The sequence below is a fragment of the Hemicordylus capensis genome, chromosome 2, assembly GCF_027244095.1.
Source record: "Hemicordylus capensis ecotype Gifberg chromosome 2, rHemCap1.1.pri, whole genome shotgun sequence".
Lineage (NCBI taxonomy): Eukaryota > Metazoa > Chordata > Lepidosauria > Squamata > Cordylidae > Hemicordylus > Hemicordylus capensis.
Genome location: NC_069658.1, coordinates 141746327 through 141769409, shown reverse-complemented (window position 1 = coordinate 141769409; position 23083 = coordinate 141746327). Strand labels below are relative to the sequence as shown.

Genomic DNA, 23083 nt, shown 5'->3' with positions numbered 1-23083 from the left:
TGAATTACAGTAATGGAAAGACAATAGAGAGGCTTTTCAGATCACTGCCTTGGGGTCTTCATACATTACCGCAGCATCACAGTAGCTGTGGGGGTGATGTTTGGAGGACCAGAACCATCTGAGTTTAAGCAGTTGTGGTGGTCTTCTCCACTAGACTATCACCCAGCTTGGAAGGGGGATTTTGGTTGGGAAGGACCGACACAGAGCCCAAGCTGCATGGTTCCAGGCTTTCAAGTGTTACTACAACATCATGGAAAAACAGTATGAGGAAATGGCTCTCATAGTGATTTAAAAGCACATGAAGGGGTTAGGACTCAGTGGCTGACATGCTGACTAAATTTACTCGAAGTTCTACTGGAATTAAAAGGATAAGTTAGGCATGCCTAACTTGTCCTTTTAATTGTAGTGGGACTTCTGGAGTAAAATTTAGTCAAAATGTCAGCCACTATCTACAGCTAGGTGTGTCTCCTGAAATGGCCACATTTCAAGCTGCTGAGTCTCATGCCATCTTTCAACCCATTTCATATGTTGTCCATTTGTCCATACAGAAGTATCTAACCTGAGATTCCTGTGACTTATTTATAGTGTGAAGGCAGGTTAGGATAAATTACAGCCTTCTGTCTATTTTTATTTTATTTCAGATACTTGTATCCTGCCTTTCTATCATAGTGTTTAAGGCAGCTAAAAATACCAAAATGAAATCTTAACAATAAAACAAAAATTCTAAAACAGCGGAAAAGTAAAATTATCTGAGGGCCAAATTAATATTACTTGAAATAATTAGTTGGGCCCTTAAAAAAAAAAAGATAAATAGTTGCTGGTGGCGGTGGGTGGGAAGTGACAGGAATCAGGACTGTGGCACACAAAGTTTTTAAAAAACTATTTCCTTTTGTGCTGTGGTCCTGTTGAAACTCTACCCACCACCCTTTCACTCTGAAACTCCTATTATCCCCAATTGGAGCCATTATTCAGTAGGTGGTTGTTAGCGTGTGTACTTTAAAACAGACACATTTTTTGCTACCCATAGTATGTATAAATGCCTCACATCTCTTTTTATCATTTTAATAGCTTAAGGAAACACTGGATCCAGCTCTGGAACCCATTCTTTTGAAGCAGACTTTTGTTTCTGGTGGAAGAATGCTCATTCGCCTTGGAGACTCTGATATAGATTATGACAGAAACTTCAGATTCTACATGACTACAAAAATGCCAAATCCACATTATTTGCCTGAGGTCAGATCAGTGCCCTTAAATGTATTGGCAATGGTAACCTTAAATGTGTATATCAAAATAGCCAAATAAGTAATAGCCAAAAGTTTAAAGGAAACAGGCAGTGACTATTATTCTGTAAAGATTTCTCACATTTCCATAACTGCATCAGGAATCACTCATGTATTTTACCACAGTAAAAAAAACACCTCAGTCTCCTCATATTTTGTGAGAAAGCTCTGCATTGATGAAAGCGTTTTGATTCTGTTTATATTTGCTGGAGCAAATATATCTAGGAAGGTGCTAATATATCTAATAGCACCTAATATATATTAGGTGCTAATATATCTAGGAAGGTTAGCAAACAAAGTGAAAACAATTGGAGAGCTGCTGCCCTACAAGATGCCATTAAACAGAGTGACAAGTTTATCCATTGCTGTATGCTGTTGTGGTAGCATAGAGTCAGACACACACTCACACAATCATGACTGATGGGGGGAAATAAGCAAGACAAGACTAAAGTACTGTTGTTTGGAAGTTCTAGCAATGAGGTATACAGCCTGTTTTAGACAGGGCTGCACATCCACTTAAAAATCAGGCTTGCAGTTTAGGATTGCTCCTGGATCCAGCCCTGGTCCTGAGTAGTCAGATGGCACTGGTCCTATATGTAGTGGGAGCTAGAGGTGCCTTTCCCAGCTTCAGTTGCTCTGCCAGCTGAGCCCTTTCCGAAAAGGTCAGCTGATTTCAGTCATTCACACCCTAGTTAGATCAAAATGAGATTACTCATCTGGATGTAATTAAAGCATGGATTAGATTATTGTAATGTGCTCTAGGTGGGACTGCTGTTAGAAATTACTCAGAGACTGCTAGTGGTGCAGAATGCAGTTGCCAGGCTCCTCACTGGGACCCCTTACTACGCACCTATATCACCTGTCCTGAGACTTGTACTGCCTGCCAATCGGCTTCTGGGTTCCGTTCGAGGTACTAGTCATTAGCTTTAAAGCCCTAAAAATTTGAGGAAGTATTACCTTAAAGGATTTCTTTAATGCCTTCAGCTTTAAAGCCTCAGATATTTTAAGGACCATTTTCTCCCGAGTGAAATCTACCCTCCTGACAAGATCTTCCTTGAGGGTTCTGCTCTGTGTGCCAGCACCTACTGAGGTGTGGGTATTGTGTGGCTACTTCACCTCTCTGGGCCTTCAGACTGGTTCATATATTATGCTTTTGTTATGGGTAGTTCCATGCAGAACGCCAATTGCAGTGTTGACATGTTACAGAAATCAGTAGTGCGAGTTCCTTTTCTCCATCCTAAAGGATGGTTACAACCATAAACAACCCTGTGTGGTAGATGGGATTTAACCATGATCTTAACCTTCAATAACACAGGGAGGAATTCTCACGATCTCCCAAAAGCGGGCTAAGGGAGCCTAGCCCACTTTTGGGCGGTCATCTGCTGCAACGGGAGCTGCACGGCTCCCAGCAGCTAGCCGTCCTAAATACTTCTCCCCTTAGCCGAGGTTAACGGAGTGAGCACTCTGTTAACCTCATCTTTTCGATTGTGTGTCACCACGGGGCGTGGCAACACATGAGTAGACCCCTAAGCAGGAGGCTGCAAGCAGCCTCCGGGCTCAGGTGTCTCTTCAGGTTGCCCCGCGCATTTCCGCGGGGCATCCAGGAACCTCCGGGGGCCACATGATCCCCGCAGCCACCACCAGCTTCGTGACGGAGCAGGCAGTCGTGTGGGTGGCAGGACTCCCTTTTGATTGTCTGCGGGGAGAGCGGGCTTAGCCCGCTCTCTACGCAAACCCCCTTATGGCTTTTCTCACTGCAGAAATATTTCCTAGATATTTTGAATGTGTTTTTTCATTTAAGAATGTCGGTTTCTACATTGCTAATAACTTCCATAACCATGTATAGTTTCTTGATTGAAAGTGCTGTTTGAGTTAATGTCTATAGCTTCTGCAATAAGTTGATCACTTCCTAACTGTTGTGGATAGTCCCTGTACGTACCTGGTATACATTAGAGCTTTGCACAGGAATGTCACAGGCTGGATATCGTGTTCTCGTTCTCTCTCTCATACATGTACAGATTTCTTTTGCTGTGGAGTAAGGAATCTTACTCCAGAGTAAAACTCCTTGCCCTAGTGTACTGTGTACCCTAGATAATCTTCCAGCTGAGGTCAGTGCTTCACATCTGACAATATGGGCTCTAGTCTATTAGTCCATATGATAGAAGACCTATTCGACTTTAGGGTACCACAAGGCCCTTTATTGTTTTCCCCAAACTTCAGTAATTAACAGCTTTATTATTATTTTTCCTTCTTCACTTTTCTGCCTCTTTTCCTGCATGGAAAGAGTAAATGCCTGTACTCTGGGCATACATAAATGTTCTTCAGAAGGGGTGTGTGTGTGTGGGTGTGTGTGTGCAGAACCTTGTTTTTAGTGGATATTTAAACTTGATGTTAAGAGGTAGCTATGGGAAGACATGGTAGAAGTGTATAAAATTAAGCAATGGGTAGAGGGAGTGGACAGAGAGAAATTTTTCTTCCTCTCTCACGACACTAGAACTAAAGATCAGCCCATGAAACTGAAGGACAGGAAATCTAGGACCAACAGAAGGAAGTAGTTTTTCACACAGCACGTAATTAATCTATGGAATTCTCTGTCACAGGATGTGGTGATGCCTACTAGCTTGGATGGCTTTAAAGGGGGCTTAGACAAATTCATGGAGGACAGGTCTATAAGCTACTAAATAACAGCTGCAGGGGAGCAACAGCAAGAGAGGGTATGCCCTCACCTCTTGCTTATGGGCTTCTCAGATGCATATGGTGGGCCACTCTGCCCAGTATGCCCAAGGACATATTGCACACACAATATATGCAGGATCCCTGTAATATAGATGCTATTTTTTTCTGGTTTACAAACAAGTATTCTCTGTTTTGAATGGCAACCTTTCTTACTGTGAAGTAAGTGAGCCTGAAAGATAATGAGGCTATTCACACACACAGAGGAAACCAGACTAAGGAAGCCCAGCCCAGTTTCCCCTTCATGTGTGAACCACCGGGAGCTTCGCAGCTCTCGGTGGCTAGCCTGCCTAGTTCCCCCCATTAAACAAGGTTAGTGGAGTGAGCACTCTGCTAACCCTGTTTTTCGGATCATGATTTGCCATGGCGCAGCTCTGTGCCACGGCGACTCGTGAGGAGACCCCCAACCGGGAGGCTACAACAAACCTCCCGGCCTCAGGGGTCTCCCTAGAATGCCCCGCACACTCATGCAGGGCATTCGGGGGCTGGGCGGTCCCCGATGCCCCTAACAGCTCTGTGACAGAGTCATGTGGGTGGCCAAACTGGCCGCCCAGGGAGGGCGGAGTGATTGTGTGTGGGGAGAGTGGGCCAGGCCTGCTCTCCCTGCCAAACCCTCCTTGGTTCTCCACACTGCTCATGTGGAGAGTCTCATTGACTTGCCCAAGAACCACCTAGTGAGGTCCATAGTTGAGTGTAGATTGCAACCTGAGTTTCCCACATGCAAATCAAATGCTTTAGCCACGGCACCGCAGTGAGGGTAGAACTACATATTAATGGCAACATGAGAATGCTGCTAAAAACAGGATCCTTGTATTGAGTTCTTCCTTCTTCCCAGTCATGAGTAGCAGTACCTTCTTGTATTGTAATGTCATCACATGCCTTTCCTTCTCCTTACCAATGGCAGTGACAGGCAGTGATTTGGTATAGGCCAAAGAAATGCACAAGATTATAACACCAAGACATGAAAAAGTGTTGCTATATGTTACAACGAGAAGTTGAAATGGGGGTGCTGTTTTCAGCAACGCTTTGATATTGCCATAATGTGATTCTATTGTAACTTGGAATGCCTGATTGAACAATTCAGTATCACTTTTAGACAGTATTCATTTATGTTTCACAGCCTTGCAATAAGATAGAGAAATAAATTCCAGCTCATGGTTGCTGTATGACTTTTCAAAATTAATGAGCAATATAACTGGCTGAAACTAGTAAGAACATTGTCAGTACTCCTGAATGTCAAGCCCCATCAGATTGTATTAGCTTGGATGGTTTGGCAATGAACTGAGGTAGAAGAGCGATTTTTAACCTGGTTGCTCTCCAGTATCCAAGGGTATTCTAAAGCATTTTAAACCACATTTTCACTTTTTGAAATACTTATGCTAGTCATTTCAGTCCAGTTACTGAAGATAAGGTATGTTTATAGCATATAAAATATACCTTTGTACATCTCTTATCTTTGAATGTATTTCTAACATTTCAGAACAATATGGGAATAGAGACTAGACATATAAAATATCCTTCCAAAAGAGTATCTACTGTTTTAATTTGGAGGAGTTTACAATTCAAATGCCTTCAAGTTGTCCTACATTTGTAATCTTAATTTTTAAAATAAAATCTTTATATAAAATATCACATTTTCATATGTAAATCAAATTTCTCTTGTGTTTCTCCAGGTCTGCATCAAAGTGACAGTTATAAATTTCACTGTTACCAGATCTGGTCTGGAAGATCAACTGCTAAGGTTTTGTTGGTTCTGTTTTTAATTTCATGTTTTAAATTCACACTGCTTTCTTAATGTCTGTAGCATGTCTGGGAGACCTTCTCTTACTAGACCATTTGTCACTTCTAAATTTGTGAAGCCTTCCTATGTCCAGCACTGTTATATCCCACATAGGGTCATCTTCTGTCTTGTCTATGTATCGATGACTACTTTGTATGGTAGACTTCATTGATCTGGTGGTACTTTAGCCATGTTCCCTGTATTATTATGGTTATTATCAGAATAGGGTCTGGCTGTGGAAAAGAAGTGGAGTCCACAATGCCATAATGGACAGGAATTTACTTCTGAAAGTAAACAGAAGCTTCTTAATTGAGCACTTCAGGTGTTAACAGCTTAGGAGGTGAATCTTGTCACCATTTGTCTTCCTCCATGGAGAAAGGGTGGGTTAGAAATATAGCTAAGCCTTCTCACTGGTATGCTAAAATTACACACACACAAGTGGAAGAGAATTATTTTTGTCTTTCCATACAGGTGAAACTTGAAAAATTAGAATATCGTGCAAAAGTCCATTAATTTCAGTAATGCAAATTAAAAGGTGAAACTGATATATGAGACAGACGCATTACATGCAAAGTGAGATAAGTCAAGCCTTAATTTGTTATAACTGTGATGATCATGGCGTACAGCTCATGAGAACCCCAAATCCACAATCTCAGAAAATTAGAATATTACATGGAACCAAGAAGACAAGGATTGAAGAATAGAACAATATCGGACCTCTGAAAAGTATAAGCATGCATATGTATTCAGTACTTGGTGTGGGCCCCTTTTGCAGCAATTACTGCCTCAATGCAGCGTGGCATGGATGCTATCAGCCTGTGGCACTGCTGAGGTGTTATAGAAGACCAGGATACTTCATTAGCGGCCTTCAGCAATTCTGCATTGTTTGGTCTCATCTCTCTCATCCTTCTCTTGGCAATGCCCCATAGATTCTCTATGGGGTCAGGTCAGGCGAGTTTGCTGGCCAATCAAGCACAGTACACTGTATACTTTTCAGAGGTCCGATATTGTTCTATTCTTCAATCCTTGTCTTCTTGGTTCCATGTAATATTCTAATTTTCTGAGATTGTGGATTTGGGGTTCTCATGAGCTGTACGCCATGATCATCACAATTATAACAAATTAAGGCTTGACTTATCTCGCTTTGCATGTAATGCGTCTGTCTCATATATCAGTTTCACCTTTTAATTTGCATTACTGAAATTAATGGACTTTTGCACGATATTCTAATTTTCCGAGTTTCACCTGTATATTTTTAAAAACTGTCCAGTAACACTTCATTTACTAAAAACATGTGCACATGTCTTGCTGTATCATTATGTTTTGCATTCATAACCACTGCAGGAGTAATCCCCAGATTGCATGCTGGGATACATTTCTGTGCTGTGAGAGAAATACCAGTATACCATGAGAGAGATTCTTGTGAGCCTTAAGTGAGCATCCACAGGCTGCCAGCTACATCTCCGCATGATTTAGTACTCTGTTCTTGATTCTACTTGGCCTCCATTGGCAGCAAAGAATGCTACGATATCTCTGCATCACGTGTGACTGGATCATTCAATCACTTCCAGTGCAGATATAGCAGAATTACCAAGCATACAGAGAAGAATGCTCATTCGATTTCCCCACGAGTCTCTGTCTTGTTTCATAAACATGGCTGATACCACAGAATTACCTGCATACAGAGAAGAATGCTCATTCGATTTCCCCACAAGTCTCTTCCTTTTTTCATAAACATGGCTGGGATATAGCCTTCTTTTCAGTAGTATGTGCAGTTGCGCTCTTTGGACTAGACTTCTGGGCAGAGGTCCAGTCTCCTGCAGGCCTGGGGGGCCTCCATATGCAGAGCGGCCTGCTAATTCGAGTGGCAGGTTGTCCATGCAAAATGTGGTCGCTCTCTTTGCAAGTCAGTGGGAAGTATCTTATTCAGAATCTCTTCTAAAAATACAAAGAAAAAAGTTTCCAGCTTTCCCTGAGTATGTTCTGGTGTAAAAAATAATTCATTGCAGCCTATCTGGCAGTGGCAGGGATGGGGGCCCCAAAAGGCCTTTAGGTCCAGGCTCCAAAATTACCTAGGTGCACCTCTGAGTATGTGTGGAGTGTACCTCCAGATCTTTTGTTGTCATCCATTGTACATTCACAGTCCTGGGTTCTGTGCTTGTGCAGTAGCCTTCAGTTTTATAATCAGAAAGAAAGAAAAACACCAGTGTCTCAGTTATCAGAAATTTGGGGAACATTGGTCTGTGACATTAAGACATAGTTTTATGGTTGTTCTAGAAAGCAGTTACATAAAAACACTGAATGTGAATTGTTTAGATGTTTGTGCTTTTCTATCTAAGAGGCTAGATTTCCACATAATTGATTCATTTCACTTCTCAGTAGGTTTTGCATGTACAATACTATTTATGTAAAAGAAAAATGTCAAGTTTGCCAAGAGACTTCCAATTGTGGGACCATGTATGTGTTAGCTAAAAGCATTAAAACATTCAGAACAAGTGAGCAGAATGAAATGTAATGTGCTGCTTTGAACAACTCTGATTAAGTCAGTTCACTGTGTATATACTGTTATGGTTCTGTGTGTATATATGTCTGTTAGACTGCTGATTCTAATTCAGTGTCTTGAACTGGTCCACACAAGTTCATGTATTACTTGTATTACTCTCTCATACAAGTAAAGGGGGCATCCCTAATCCCTATCCTAAAGGCAGCAGGAGAGAAAAGGGACTCCATACTTTTAGTGGAGGTGGTAAGGAGTTGGGGAGATATTAGGGGATGCGGGGGCTCCTCCAAGCCCCTCACTGACTTCCTGAATGACAGTCTGGGCTGGCTGCACCACGCCTCCACACACATGTGGACGCCATTTTTGTGACCTCCGCACATGTGTGGAGGCCTTTTGCTTCACGACATGGTGGACTGTCATTCAGGAGGCCGGCGGGGGGCTTGGAGGAGGCCTCATTGCCTCTGCTAAAGGTAAAGAGGCCCCTTTCTCTTGCCCCAACAACACCTTTAGAATAAGGATTAGGAAATGTCCCTTTACTTCTAAAAGGGAATCCTCAAAGATTCCCCTTTATAAGTATCCCCAAATTGGTTCTTAGAACCAGGGCTGGTCTGGTTCAAACTTAGACTGGCTGAACTGGGTTGGCTCGATTTGAACCATGGTTTGAATTGAGCCAGCTTGCACATCCCTAATTCTAACTTTCTTCTTTGTGTTCTCTCATGGGCTTTGCACATGAGCAAAGACCATCATCAAAACCATCTAGAACTTTATTGGAGATATTTTTGGGAGTAACCCCACCCCCAGCATTGTCTGCTCAGTACCTGTCCCACACCTAATCTTGCACTTTATTTTCTTTCTGCTCCATCTTTATTCTGTCTTTCTCTAAAGTTTTTCTATCATTCAGTTTTGAATTTTCTTTTTCTCCCTCATATCACCCACCCCACTTTTTTTCTTTCCTTCCTTCCCCAGCCTATGGCTGGGAAGACTACTTTCAAAAAGTGCTTAGCTTGTGGAGGCAAGTTAACCACAACAGACAGTCACCAGAAATCTTTTTAGAAGAGTGCCACAAGGTAGGTTCCTGTTCCTACCCTCTGGTGACTACCGTTTCACTGCCTCTGTTTCACAAAACAAATGTGCAGGAATCAAGTCTCAAGGCTGTGATCACTGCTGTGGGAACGCACACTGCAGGTCACCAGTACCATGACAAATAGTAAATCTTTGGTAGCCAGACCAACTACCAATGTCTCCAACTTTAGGAATGGAAACCACTTTTCTTCAGACCAATTTGTGCATTCCTTAGCCTATTCAGATCTAATTGTGTGTTAACCATTGAGTAGTCTATACTGAAATTGTGTCTGTCTTCCTAATCTCACCATAATTTTGAGAAAAGCTGCTAATTCCTTATCATCTTCTGTTTTGAATTTTACTATGTCCAAAATTCTTTTATACCCCATGCATCTTAAATAAATAAAATGAATGGCTCTTGTCTCCCTTTATGTATATTTCTAAAGTTCAGTACAGGGGCCAACTTTCAGTGGCAGCACCAGGAAAAAAAACTGAGGGGGAGGCACAGAAGGGGCAAAGTGCATTTATGGGTGGGCAAGCTGTGACCCACATACTAGATTTCTGAAACAGAAATGGGGGGAGCCACTTTTCTGAAGGGGTTCATGCCCCCCGTGGAGCTTCCCTTGCCAACGTTTGATTCTAGAATGTTGGGGAAAGGGAAGCAATTATTTGGTGCACTGAAGAAAAAATTAGAAGAGTAAAGGTATAATCCTCCAGCAATGCACCTTACTAATTATACATTTTAACTTTTGTTTTAGTGATGTTGTGCGACTAGAGAGGCCTGAACTAGAGGAGCAAAGAAACCTGCTCATTGTGAGAATTAATGCTGATAAGAATCAACTAAAAGCTATTGAAGACAAAATTCTAAAAATGCTTTTTACATCAGAGGGGAATATTCTGGACAAGGAAGAACTCATCAATACCCTCCAAGACTCCAAGGTAGGAAGCATTTTAAAAATACTGTACATTGTTATGAGTAAAAATTAATTATGTTCCTGGATCTCTGCAAAATGTTATAGGTCAGAAGTATTTTTAAGAGTTCTTTATACTTCTGCATTACAAACTTGAGTCTTGTGCTGTATTTCTGTCACTGCATGTTCACAACTCTTACATTGTTACTAGCATTGCATGATATTCTAACATTTGCAATATGTACAAGGAGATTCATGAGAGGAAATATTTCAGATCATAGTGCCAATAATATAGAATCTAGACATGTACATGAAACAAATTTTTTATTTGTTTTGGATTCAAATCGAATTCCGAAAATTTCTTTTGAATTTGAATCAGATTCAAATTAAGCCCATAAATCTAATTTGAATCATTTTCTTTAACCAATTAGGGGGCATAAAAGGTTTTTAAAAGGTGCCACATGGCTCTCAAATCAAAATTGAATCAAATTTCAAAAAATCATTTTGAATTCAAATTGAATTGCCCTTTTAAGGGGTGATTCAATTCTAATTCAAATCACTCAAATCACCCAGATTCGAATTGAATCTATTGAAATTCGAATCAATTTGCACATCCATAATAGAATCTCTCCTATATATCAAGCCCCAATTTTCTATTATTTCATGCAGTTAGCCTAGTTCAGGGAAACAGTGTCCTATTTAAAACCATACATATAATAACTAGACTGTCTCTCATCAATATATGATGTTAATATGCTAAGATTACAACACCTCCACTTAGAACAGAAGAACAGCTCTGCTGGACCAGGCCCAAGGCCCATCTAGTCCAGCATCCTGTTTCGCACAGTGGCCCACCAATACAAGCTTATGCTCACCCTAATTTTTTTCTGCACCAGTTTCTAGTTTTACTGAAAAAAGAATGGAAAGGGGATATTTAACATGCATTATATTGGTACTTTCACACATTACAACACATAGAGGCAAAATTGGGGTTAGAGTTATAGAATTTTCAGGGTCAGAGAAAGTCCCTAATGGCCCACCATGAGCATTGTGAGAAACACAGCAGCACTTGGTAAAAACTGATTTTTAGCTAGTTTCTGCAGAGCACTGAAGCAGCCTAGAAAAATGAGTAATCTTCATGCTGCTACTGACAATATATCAGGAACAGCCTTGTGGTATAAGAGAAGGAGTTTGGGTGTAGAAATTTCTCTTGTAGAAACAATTCTGCAAAAACAGCAATTAACGTATAATATCTTTCTACACCTTTGCTGTCTGGATCTTCCATATGACTTAGAAGTATAATAAATTCAAGAGAGTCTATTAAAACCCAAATAAATTCTATCAATTCTAGATCTGGGGTCTAACTGTATATGGGATATGGCTTAAATTGGTATATCATACCTATTGACCATTGCAGACCACTAAACCAGAGAGCTTTTGGCTGAGTTTGTAATATTAATTAGCTAGTGGTCTTTTTAGATATATGTGCATTCTGTTTTCCATAGTTGGAGTAATTATAAAGAGGTCCACATTATTTTCAGTGATTTTCTGGAACAGTGCCATTGCTAAAGAAGCTACCTCTCATTCCTATGTTGCTAGCTAATCAGCATTCTTAATTTTTTAAAAGCATAATTCTGAGTTCCTTTAGCTTATTTTAACTATCATGATAAACTGCTGATCCTTCTTATATTCGTGGCTGTATTCACAATTAATGGTTTATGCACCTGTGCAGTAGCCTCATCAGGAAGAGCCTCATCAGGATGAATAGCCTCATCTAAGCTCCCTGTGGTGCTTCAGCCCTGCCTCTCACACACACAGCACAGACATTCAAAGAGGCAGTTGAAGCACCATATGCTCTGTTTTTCCCCAACCACCAGCAGGTTCGCACCACAGGAAGATGCTCTGTATATTAGGGATGTGCCCAAACCGCGGTTCGAAGCATGGTTCGAGCACCTTTTGAGGACGGCACTGGGGAGCTTTAAGATAGAGGAGAGCAAGTCCTTACCTGCTCTCCATTAGCCTGTGCAACTTCATTCATTCATTCATTCAATTTCTATACCACCCTTCCAAAAATGGAAAAAACTTCCTGCTGCTTGCGCATGGCCCAAGTACTCCCTCATGACGTCAGCACGTACATGGTGTCCATGCATGTACGTGTGCCATTTGCATGGTCAGCATGGTATTGCTGACCATGCAAATGGTGCCTATCCATGTGCGTATGCCATGTGCGTGCTGGTGCCACATGGGTGTACTTAGGCCAGGTGCTGCCCCAACAGGAAGCTGCATGGGGTGGCGGAGAGCAGGTAAGGACCTGCCCTCCCCTTTATTAAAGTGCCCCCATGCTATTCCCAAAAGGTTATTGAACCATGGGCACATCTCTACCGTATATCTGCACCTTGTAATCTAAAAAAGAGAAGAAACTGTGAGAAGCATTCTGTTTTTCAACCATTTCGTTGTGTTTTGATCTATGTTCTGGTTGGAGCATAGAAAATAATTGGTCTGTGTACTCTAAAAGTAGTTTTTAAATGTGCATATGCTGTGGGGGGAAGTTACCATCTACAGGTAGACATGAACTTTGCTTACTGTGTCTCAGAGAACAGCACAATATAATAATTACAATGTTTGTCTGACTTTTTTGTGACAAATGTGAAAAAGTAGAGAGCTCTGCCTTAAAGAGCTCATGACCCCACCACTAACAAAGATCCGGTTGGTGGGCACTAGAGATAGGGCCTTTTCGGTTGTGGCCCCTTGGCTTTGGAATGCCCTCCCTGAAGAGCTTCGCCATGCTCTCTCCCTCAGTGTTATTAAAAAACATCTTAAAACACACCTTTTTATGGAGGCTTTTTAATATCATTATTATTTTGTTATATCTGTTAGCTTCTTTAGCTTTTTATAATTTTCAGTTTTAATTGGAACCTAATAATTGTTTTAATCTGACTTTAAAAAATTATTACTTGTATCTGTGTCTATCTTATTGTTGTAAGCCGCCCCGAACAGTGTTGCACTGGAGCGGCGGGTTATAAATATTTAAAATAAATAATAATTAATAAATAAAGCCGTGCTATATGATATAAGCTCTTGGTCCATCAGTACCTACAGCATGATCAAAAGGATCAACAACTGTGTCAATTTCAACAACTCAAATTTCTAACAGGTGACAGCTCAGGGACCAACTGTTTTGCAGTTGGACAAACAGCCCTCAACATCAGCTCCACCAATCTTAATTTCAACATTCAAGACAGTTTCAACAGTACCGTCTAAGCTGATAACAACTTCGAAGACTTCATTGTAGACACCATCCGAATCAACGTCACTGAAAGGGTGGTTGATATTGAAAAGCCTGCCACCATCCACATCGATGTCAAGCATTCTGAGACCATCTACTTTGACACTGAGAGCCCCCTCAATATTGACAGAATTTCAAGGGACTGGCCAATGCTGAAAGTATTCACTGAAACAGTGCATTCTCCTTTGAAGAATTGTAGAAGAAAACATCCACATTGTGCTCAACTGCTGATGTGGAGAAGCACTCCAGGGAGTGAGATGAAAGTAAGAAGAAAAAGAAAAGGAAGCTTCTAGAGGAAGAAAGGACATCTTCTCCAACATTAAAATGTCAAAATAACCATCGGAAAGGATGAAAGAATTTACAAAAAGGCAATTAAAGTTTCTACTGGAAAAACAAATGTACCATCTAAAAAGCCAGGTCTAAGTAAGGATAAATCTCTTCTTCCACCTCTAGTTATTGCAAGAGAACTTGACATAGACTTGGAAGATGATAGTGAGATGGAAATAGCAAAAACAACCCAACCATCTTTCTCATCAGGACCTCTGCAGTCCCCAACATTACCAGGGAAAGAGATGAGATAGGTTCAGTCTCGACAAGGTTCATATCGTTATCCAGTGTGGTCACCTATGCATTCTTATCCCTTGCAAACACTTACTGGGACAGATAGGCCAATGTTTCCTTTATATCCTATGGCTATGGAGATTTCCAGCCTTTGGATCCATGCAGTACAGGCCATTTTATTATCATCCAGAAAGATCAACATTGTCTGAGGACATAAGTAAACAATGACAGGAAAATCTTGCTGAAAAGAATACTGAAACATCTAATTTACTTACAGCTGGATCTCTGAGGGTTATTCCAGAATCTTTGATACCCAAAGCATTCACTGCTACTGCAACTGCTACACAGATGGCAGCAGAAGTATCCAGAACAGAAAGAGTTAGAACAAACATCTTCATAGAGAGATGACGCAGAGAACTTGCGTTTTGGGCGGTATAAAAATGTGTTAAATAAATAAAAATTATATATATACTAGTGTTTTTAAGCCCGTTGGATAACGGGCGCTAGTGGAGCTGTGTGCTCCGGACCCCTGCCGCCATTCCCCCTCCCGCCACCCACCGCCGCCTGCGGCTCCAGCCGGGCCCGCCACCCGCGGCTCCGGCCGGGCCCGCCACCCGCGGCTCCGGCCGGGCCCGCCACCCACCGCCGCCCACGGCTCCGGCCGGGCCCACCGATGCCTGGGCCCACCGCTGCATCCAGTTTCCCCCGCCGCCTCATCCGGCGGCCATGTTGGGCGGCCAGAATCAGCCGCCCTGAAGAAGCCGGGTAGTGGCGCGGCCAGGCCTCGGCCATGGCTCTGCCGCACCTCGGCCAGTGTACCCCGCCGCCGCTTACTCGGCTTCTTCGGGGCGGCCGCTTCTGGCCACCCAAGATGGCCACCGGGTGCTGGCGGTCGTGTCTCCCTTGCTCTGTTCTGGGCATGCGCTCCATTCTGGGCATGCGCTCCGTGCATGCCCAGAACAGGCCAGGGAGGCACGGACACATGCTTGGTGTCCGTCCACGGACGGACACCAAGCCTTTTATTAGAGAGGATATATATATATATACACACACACACAAACTATACAACAGAAAGAGTTAGTACAAACTTCTTCAAATAAGTCATTAAGTGAAGCAAAAGAGGAAAAACAAGACTCTTAACAGCAATATTCAGAAGGGGAGGATGTCTTGGATGCAATCAATCAATCTTTATTACGGTCATAGATGAGCATAAAGTAAGAGGGACGATTACATATTACATTTTGAAAGTAAAAGTAGATATTAAAAGCCTGATACACAATACAAGCATATAATGAGAGACTATGAGGAAAGACTATGAGAGTCAGAAGTAAAAGTAAAATTTAAAATAAAACTCAAGAACTACATTCAAGGAACTTCCCCAAAATTCCAAAGCAAATTTGTGGAGGTGTTCACAAAGTCTGATGACCTGACAAAGCAGCAGATAACAGCAGCCAGACGGATTGCCAGTCCAAGAACTTTGCATCAGCAATTTCATTGTGTAGATATGCATGGCTACAGACATCATCTCTTCAGTACAACATAAGAAACCGAATTGAGGATCTACTCATTGATTGATGGGAATCGTCTGTTTAGTAATACAATGGATGAAACTCTTGGAAAATTGAAAAAGTTGAAATTGACTGCCAAAACATTTGCTGTGCTATCTGGTAAGAACACTATTCCTGATTAGAAGTTCAAACAGCTATATTCAGAATTCAGAAGTCAATATTCAAAAACCTCTAATAGGAGGGTCTTTCAGACCAGAAGATCAGAAGATCTTTCAGACCAGAAAAAGAAAACAATTTACAGTCATCCCTTGCCAACTGCAGGTTTCCCAATCACGGATTTGAGTATCCATGACTGGGAAATTGTGGCAGGTCTCGCCAACCTGAGTATCCACATTTTGGTGAGATTTTTTTAAAGGGGGGTTTGGGGGGAATTGGGGGGGTCAGGAGGTTATTTCCATGGGCCAGGGGGTTGTTTCTGGGGGTCTGGTGATTTTCAGGGTTCAGGTGTGATTTGGGGGGGTTGGAGGTCATTTTTGCAGGTCAGGGGGTCATTTCCAGGGGTCAGGGGAAGGTTTTCCTATATTGCATAGAATAGTCTTTATTTCGGTCTTTGACCAGCATAACAGCAAAATAGACAAAAACGGTTCAATCTACTGTTACAAAATAATAAAAAGTTTCTATAAAATTACTTAGTATAATAAGTAGAAGAAGCTAGAAGTTAAAACTATGAACATAAAACTACATGTAAAAGTTAGTCAACACTAATAACAGAATGACACTGAGTATAAAGGTAACAGGACAGCAAAATTATGTAATAGATACAGAGCGTTGTTAAATCTCATACCATATTGTATTCTATACTATGTATGGCAGCAACATATCCAGCGAGTTTCCAATATTTAACTGGGGTTATTTTATCTTTTTGCAACCACGATTCCCTGAACCCCCTGTTTCCCTTTGGTTTTAATGCCTTGTCAACCGCGAATTTGCCAACCACAAGGTTTTCCAGGAACAGAACCCTCACGGTTGGCAAGGGATGACTGTATGCAAAAAAACAAAAGCAACTAGAGCAAAGCAAAAGCAATATATGTAATCTTTGACAGCTTACATTTACTGCTACCTTGGGTCAGCAACATCCCTGAATATCTGGAAAATTAGAAAAATATTACATCTGATAACTAGGTGCTCATGATCTTAGAGAGGGGTTATGCAACTGAATTATCTAAAAACAAAAACAAAAAACACCCTTCACAATTAAAAAAATGTACACCCAGCACCTAGTATTTTAGAAGAAGTAACTTCATTGTTTTAAAATGATACAATAGAACCAATCCCATTGCAATCAGCAAAATCTGACTTCTAATGCAGATATTTTCAGATCTCAAAGAATGATGATGGCATAAGATCCCTTCTGGATCTGAGGTGGCTCAACAAGTTTGTTAAGGTGGCAAAATGTTGTTGTTGTTACATTTATATCCCGCTCTTCCTCCAAGGAGCCCAGAGCGGTGTACTACATACTTAGGTTTCTCCTCATAACAACCCTGTGAAGTAGATTAGGCTAAGAGAGAGTGACTGGCCCAGAGTCACCCAGCTAGTTTCATGGCTGAATGGGGATTTGAACTCGGGTCTCCCCGGTCCTAGTCCAGCACTCTAACCTTTACTTATTAAGAAAAATTGGTTTGTGGTCATAGATTTTAAAGACACATACTCTCATTTTCAAATAAGACATGAACACAGGAAGTATACATGATTTAATTTGTGCGATCAGAAATATACCAATATCAGGTATTGCCCTTGGTTTATCGACAGCCCCAAGGATATTTACAAAAATATGGCTGCAATAATTGCCTATCTCAGAGACCTAGGAATAAATATATTTCCATTTTTTGATGACTGGCTAGTAGTCTCACATTGCCGAGGAATTTTACAGACTCATATAACTGTGACTCTTGTAGGCTGTACACATGACCAATACAGGGGTGGGGGGAAAGGTAGGGATGAACCTACCTTCTCCCCAGACGATCAACAAACTCCTTTTCAGCATGCTCGCACATGCCCACACAATCCACACTGCTCCTGTCAGCGCTGACCAATGGAGGCCGGGAAAATGAGTCCTGGCCTCTAGAAATCGCAAAATGTACTGTGCGAGCAGCACGGTGCATTGGTGGATTCCCCCATGAGTTGGGTGCTCTAGGCACTCAACTGTGTATTCTCAGGCTGAGTGCAGCCCAAACATACACAGGATCCCAGACCTGGGTTAGAGGGCACGCTCGTGTCCTCTAACCCAGGTTAAAGGCTGGGTTAAAAACCCGGGCTTCCAGGGGAGGCAGTACTGGGATTGGCCTCAGTCTTGGTGCTGCACAGCCTGGGTTGGGTTACACGTGTGCCCAGCCTCTTGATTGTTTACAGGAGTTCAGGATACAGGTAAACTGGGGAAAATATCAGCTAAAACTAGCTCAAGTTACTCAATACGTTGGAACTATTCTGGATGCAAAGAAGAAGTGTGCATTCCTTCAGTTATAAAGGAAAACAAAACTATAAGAACATGTGAAGAAGACTCTTCAAAATTAATATTGTGCCATAAGAAACATACAGGCTTTATTAGGATACATGGCAACATGCTCAGCTATGGTGCTTTATGCGAGACTCAGAATGAGACCACTACAGAATTGGTTTCTGACGACCTGCAAGAGAAAGAAGTATCAGTAATCACCAAGTCTAACTATACTAAAGAAAATACTAAAGACATTACACTGGTGTCAAATAGAAACAAAATTTCTATGTGGAATACCATTTCACCTTCCACAACCCTGCATCCGCATTGCATTGGATGCTTCCTCCTTAGATAAAGGGCTTACTGTGAAGATGACAATCAATGGCCACTGGCAAAAGGACAAGATCAATTATCTAGAATTAATGACTTTATTTCTAGGGCTAATAGGCATTATTCCACTTCTTCAGGGGAAGGTAGTACAGGCCTACATAGACAACACAAGAGCAGTGGCTTACATTAACAAACAAGAAGGCTCTGTCTCAAGATTCCTGTGCAAACTATCCATAATAATCTACTGGTATATAATGTATAATGCACAGAATTTGGCTCACAGCTATACATGTTCAGGGCATCCACAACACGGAAGTGGATTATTTGAGCAGACAAGTGACTCAGGGAAAACTTGACGAGTGGATAATCTCAATGACGAGTACCTAGCTCCTCTATGCCATGCTTGGGAATAATCACAAGTGGATCTTTTTTCAACAAAAGAGAACAAAATATGCAAACAGTACTGCTCCAGAGCGGGCAGGGGAATAGGCTCGCAAGGGGACGTGTTTCAACATAAATGGACAAACAATTTGTTCTATATGTTTCCACAAGTGCCCCTTATTCCAAAGATCTTTAACAAAATAATGACTCAGTTGACAAATTGCATCCTTGTCACGCCTTGGTGGCCAAATCTGGTTTAGCACATTGATGAATCTAGTCATGCAATACATAAGGTTCCTATTACTAGCAGGTCTGCTATTTCAACAGAACAGCATGATACTGCATTCAGACTTGCAAACTGTAAAATTGACAGCATAGTGAATTGACAGCATGGTCCCTAATAAAGTATGAAGATCTGTTTCAAAACATTCTTCTAAATGGTAAGTAATCTACGAGAAAATCTTGTTCTCACAAATTGGACAGATTTTGTGCCTATGCAAGAGAGTATAATATTAATCCCTGTACAGCTTTGGTTAAGAAAATATTACTGTACTTGACCAAGCTCAAGAAACATGGTATATCTAATACTTCCATTAAAGTGCATTTGGCTGCTATCTCAGCATTTCATGAACAAGCAGATTTGAAAACATTATTTTCATACCCCTACGCAAAGACATTTCTTAAAGGGTTGACAAATTTATATCCAGCAGTAAAACTTCTAGTATCACAGTGAAGTTTATCTGTGGTTTTGTCAGGTTTAATGACTAAGACTTTTGAATCACTTGCTATGATACCTCTCAAACTGCTATCTTATAAATTAGCTTTTTGGTAGCAATAACATCTGCTAGAAGAGTGAGCTAATTAGCGGTGTTGAGGGGAGACCTTCCATATATAAGATTTCACAATGATAAGGCAGTACTGAGAACGGACATTGCTTGTAAGCTGGAAGTGGTCACTACTTAAATGAACCAAGATATTGTACTTCCAACATTCTTTGGAAACCCAAGTTCAGACTTGGAAAGGAAATTACAGTACATACCTCAGATGTTAGGTGACCTCTGTTATTTTACCTACAACAAGCAAAGACAATTAGATCAGCAAAGACTATCCTACACTGGTTAGTAGAGATGATTAATCTGTGTTATAACATTCAAAGGCTTGATCCATCATTGAATATCAAAGCATGTTCAGCTAGAGCTGTAAATGCATCAATTGCACTACTATCAATCAGAATTCTATTTGAAGACATTTGGAAAGCTGCAATTTGTCTCTTTTGTGAAACACTATGCCTTGGATTTAAGATTAGCCAAGGATGCTTCATTTAGTGGAGGGGTACTTAAACAAATGTTGCTGTGATACACCTACTACCTGGTAAGGTGTAAATTGGCTAATCTCCCATTCATTGTGAATACAGCAAGGATCGTGAGAAGGATAAACAGGTTGCTTATCTCTGTCTATTGATCCTTGAGTGATCCTTGTGTATTTACACAACTCACCCTCCTCTCCACTATGGGTGTATCTTGCCTGGTTCTCACTTATCTTTTTCAGTTCTTCATTGGATGATTGATAAATGTTGGTCATCCAGAACTGAACATGGGGCACTTCAACTGTCTCTTCTAACGGCTGTGCTGTGTGCACAGGAGGCAGGGCTGAAGCATTGCAAGTAGGGATGAGTCCGAACCGGTTCGGAGGCCATTGTAAAGGCCTCCGAACTGTCCGGACCTGGCCGGTTCGGGTGGAGGGTCTCCCTTTAAGGGCGGGGGGTAGAACTTACCCCTCCCGCCGCTCTTCCCCCTCCAGCGCCCGTATTTTCTGTAGAAATTGGGGTGGCAGGATACCTCCCCGCCGCCCCTTCTGCCTCCTCAATGCTGTCTCCAGGGCGGGGTGGGTGGGCGCGCGCGGCTTCGTTTTGCAAAGATCCTGTTGCTGCTGAGGGACTCACGGTTTCAAATGTAATTACTGCTGCCAATGGTATTAAACCCGAACAGAAGCCGGCACAGCACCGAGCCGGCCTCCACTCCGGCGCCTCTCCGACCGGCCGCTCCCCCATCCTGAGCCGCCGCCGCCCAGCAGCCACTGAAAACAGCTCCGCCAGGGAGGACACGCTGACGCGCCGCAGCGCCCAGGCAACCCTCACTTCCGGCTTCCATGTGACTTCCCCCCCACATACAGCGTGGCCACGCTGTATGTGGGGGGGAAGTCACATGGAAGCTGGAAGTGAGGGTTGCCTGGGCGCCGCGGCGCGTCGGCGACGGCGCGTCCTCCCTGGCGGAGCTGTTTTCAGTGGCTGCTGGGCGGCGGCGGCTCAGGATGGGGGAGCCGCCAGGCTCCGGACCATACACATCCCTAATTGCAAGAAGCTTGGAATCTTCCCAATGGGGCTGCTGCACAATTCCATTCATTGTGAATACTGTAAACAAGAAAGACTAAGGGGTCAATAGTTACAAGTATACAACCTGGTCCCCCCACTCTGCCTCACAAGTGCCAACTATATGGTATAGAAGAACCAATGCTGGATATTAGGGGATTTTTATTTGTTTGTTCTCATGATAAATGTTGTATAAGAAATTAATATATCTTCCTGCCAGCATTCTTTCTTTCTTTTATTCACTTTGGATTTATAATCTACCTCATTTCAAGGTCACAGAGCAGGTAACAATATGCTAGTTATTCTACTGTATCCTTGGCCAGTGCCCTCAGTACAAATCAATACATTCTACACTGTTTTGAGAAGATGCCCGGGCTTTCTTGAGTCTCCAGTGTAAGAGAACTCCGTAGTTGAGGGGCAGCCAGTCCTTCACTTTGATGAGCCTCGTTTACTCAATGGATGGCCAGCTTAAGAGAGTATTCCCTGTTGATTTTAAAGGCCATACTGGAACTTAGGGGTGGAGGTGATCTATTAAGTATGCTGGGCAAAGTTGCTTGGGGCATTATATGTTTCATAGGGCATTGTATCTTAAGACAGTCATGAAATTCTGTGTTCTCAAAAATTATAGCATTGTTAGTTTCTCCCGCTAAGAAATTTGTTCCATGAGTTTGGGACACTCAGTTTTTAATGTGACTTCAGATGACTATTTGAAACGTTATGTTTTTAGATTACCTCTGGTGCCATTAAAGTAAGACTTGTAGAAGCAGAAACCACTGAAGAAAAGATAAATGCAGCCCGTGAAAAATACCGCCCTGTTGCTACTCGAGGATCGGTCATGTATTTTGTGATTGCAAGCCTATCTGAGATTGATCCAATGTATCAGTTTTCTTTAAAGTATTTCAAACAGGTTTGTGTTCTTTTTCTCCTTCTTCTCTCTCTCTCTCTTTTGAATAATTACAAATTTGTCTTCTCTAGACAGCAAGCAAACATATGTCCATTATTCTGTAAGCCTCCATTCAGCTGTGGACCAGTTAATTCAACTTAAATCAGTGACTAGGACCCAAAGAGCTACTTTAGGTATTCACAAAGGTTTATACAAGCCAGATGTTATTTTTCTTTGAAGAACAGAACCTTCTCCCAGGGTTGTGCAGAACTGGTCTACGATCGAACCGATTTGCCATGAACAGTTTGAGCAGTTCAAACTGGTTCGTGCTGGTGTGTCGGTTTCACGGGCCAAGCCAGCCGGTCTGACTGAACCAGTTCACAGAACAGCAGTTCAATCCAAATTTGGATTGAACCACCACAAGTGGTCAATACACACTCCTACCTGCCCCTCCCCCCACCACACACACATCATGTCATATCATTAATTGTGAGTGGCTGCTGTTTGAGAACACAACACTCCTTAGACATGCAGAATTAGATGTGTATTTCTTTGGAACCTGGCTGTGTATGAGCAACTGTCTGATGTTGCCATAAAATATAATAATTGCACACGGATTCTGGCAACAGAAATGTTAACTTTACAGTTTTGAAAGGCTGTGAATGCCACTTCCTTATTTAAGTGTTACAGGAACACTTAATCCAAGCTGAGCATTATTTTTATTAATCCAAAAACTAATCCATTTTGTTTCTTACTCTTACCGCGAACAAATCTGAAATATTAGTAAATGATCTCAGAAGAATTCTAAATATAGGTCCTGAATCTGGGCATCACCTTCCATTGCTACTTACCCATAGTTCAATGCACAGATAACTAAATTTTGTGGCAGGGAGCCAAGGTGTTATAAATACTGTCTTTTGGTGTTGATATTGTTTTACTGGCCTAGTCCAAAACCCCTCAGGACCTGAGAAGGGAGTGTGGTGCATAAGGAGCATCATATGCAGAT

The 23083-nt window shown here is 41.9% G+C and overlaps 1 protein-coding gene across 8 annotated transcripts in view; it reads left to right on the top strand.

The window, feature by feature from the left end:
• DNAH6 (dynein axonemal heavy chain 6) overlaps positions 1–23083 on the top strand; it is a 353767-nt gene that overhangs the window by 244325 nt on the left and 86359 nt on the right. For all 8 annotated transcript variants that reach the window (XR_008315406.1, XR_008315407.1, XM_053291993.1 and 5 more), the window contains 4 exons: positions 1069–1233; positions 5687–5754; positions 10114–10294; positions 21922–22101. Coding sequence is in view for 6 of the 8 variants with exons in the window: in XM_053291993.1 (XP_053147968.1) it covers positions 1069–1233; positions 5687–5754; positions 10114–10294; positions 21922–22101 (594 nt within the window). In the remaining 2 variants the exon portion in view is untranslated. The remainder of the gene's footprint in view (positions 1–1068; positions 1234–5686; positions 5755–10113; positions 10295–21921; positions 22102–23083) is intronic.